The sequence below is a fragment of the Oreochromis niloticus genome, linkage group LG14, assembly GCF_001858045.2.
Source record: "Oreochromis niloticus isolate F11D_XX linkage group LG14, O_niloticus_UMD_NMBU, whole genome shotgun sequence".
Classification (NCBI taxonomy): Eukaryota; Metazoa; Chordata; class Actinopteri; order Cichliformes; family Cichlidae; genus Oreochromis; species Oreochromis niloticus.
The window spans coordinates 13,611,898-13,613,546 of NC_031979.2; the positions used below are offsets into that span (position 1 = coordinate 13,611,898).

General features: G+C 40.9%; 1 protein-coding gene across 1 annotated transcript; it reads right to left on the reverse strand.

Moving 5' to 3' along the window:
• LOC109204986 (protein ANTAGONIST OF LIKE HETEROCHROMATIN PROTEIN 1-like) lies at window positions 1-1,649 on the reverse strand. Its single transcript, XM_019367273.1, has 3 exons — window positions 1,084-1,649; window positions 273-378; window positions 1-180 (listed from the first exon to the last, which is right to left on the reverse strand). The coding sequence occupies exons 1-3, from the start codon at window positions 1,647-1,649 to the stop codon at window positions 1-3; spliced, it is 852 nt and encodes a 283-aa protein (XP_019222818.1).

Sequence of the window (1,649 nt, forward strand, 5' to 3'; positions counted from 1 at the left end):
TCAGCCAAATGCACACTCCACTGTCATCCTGGCTCTGCTGTGTCTCTGGTTGAAGTATTGCTGTTCTTCAGTTAGGGTTCCTGTATCTGCGTATCCCTTCAGCAGCCAGCTTCGCAGGGGATATGTAGGGTCACCGAGCAGCATGACTGGAACTTCAACACCCATGATTTCTTCTGTAACCTAAGATTATGTGAATACAAGGTGACACACATCAACAAGGAAGAATGGTAAAACAATTTTAATTACAATTCACTGTGTTCAAAGATACTGACTGGTGGAAATAGCTCCCCTCTCTCTGCCATTGTGTATATCTCAGAATTCTTGAGAACCCTGGCATCGTGAACGCTTCCTGGCCATCCAGTGTAGATGTTAGTGAAACTGTTGGGAAGACAACGTTGGAGAAACGTGAACATTTTATTTCTACTGTAAATCTGCAGATTCTGACAGAAATCTGCAAGTATACTTTGAAGCACTGCTCTTCTCTAAAACAGCAATAAGGATTATTATCAGGACATATGTAAACAGCAAAATAAATTCATAACTTAAGGCAAAATTGCGAAACGTAAAGTCCAAAAAAAGTCTTTATATTACGGGCCATCAGTCAAACAATACTTTTTGGTCTGGGTGGGTGCCAGAAAATGCAATATATTTTAATAAAATATATGAAATCTGTGAGGTGGGTAGTATAAGTTTTACCTTTTAAGAGTAGTTTTACTTGTAAAAGTAACAGTTCACTACTACATTGAGCAACAGTTGATTACTTATGACAATTTATAAAGGATCACTCATTTATTTAATAGTAATCATTTAAAAATATGTTACATAAAAAAAAACAAGTAAAGTGAGTTTAAATGCATAGGGAAACCGATTACTGGAAGCAGGAATGATGTGGGTAATTAGGAGAAAACAGAGAGACTGAAGGAAAACAACACAAAATGTTCATCACACTTATGATCAAACAGTTACTTGTATAATTCTTTAGCCGACTACTTTTTGTCCAGCTCTGTATATACGTTTGAGCCATTCAAATGCATGTTTATTTCCTTTCAAATTTTCATAATTAGTAGATCATAGTATGCTTACCAGAATTGATGGTCGACGACGCCCTGAAGGATGACAGAGTGCCAGCCTTTGCGGTTAAAATAATCACAGTGATTGTCCTCAGGAGCAGTGATGGGAATGTGACTCCCATCTATTGCTCCGGCACACTGTGGGAACCCCCATCGCTGTCTGAAGCCTTCAATAACTTGTATCAGGTCATCTCCTCGAGGCCATTTAATGTACTCAAGCATGAGGACATAGCGGACTGCAAAGCAAAATTCATGGACGATGGAACAAACTGTGGATTTGGCAACTCCGAACAGGCTTGACATGGTCCGATAACATGCGCCTGTTGCCAGCCAATACAGCCCGATTCCAACGCGCTTGCTCACAGGTATGGATTGGCGGAGATGAGTATCCTGTCTAAGCATTCTTGCTGAAAGGCGCTGACAGAGATATTCAAATGTTTGTCTTGACATCCTGAAATTGTGGATGAACTCCGTGTCAGTGAAGCCTCTCACATCCCAATCCCACCACTCCTGGTTCCGACTCCGTGTCCATACATACCTCTGCACGGAGGTAGCAGCCACTGCTCCAAACAAGGCCAT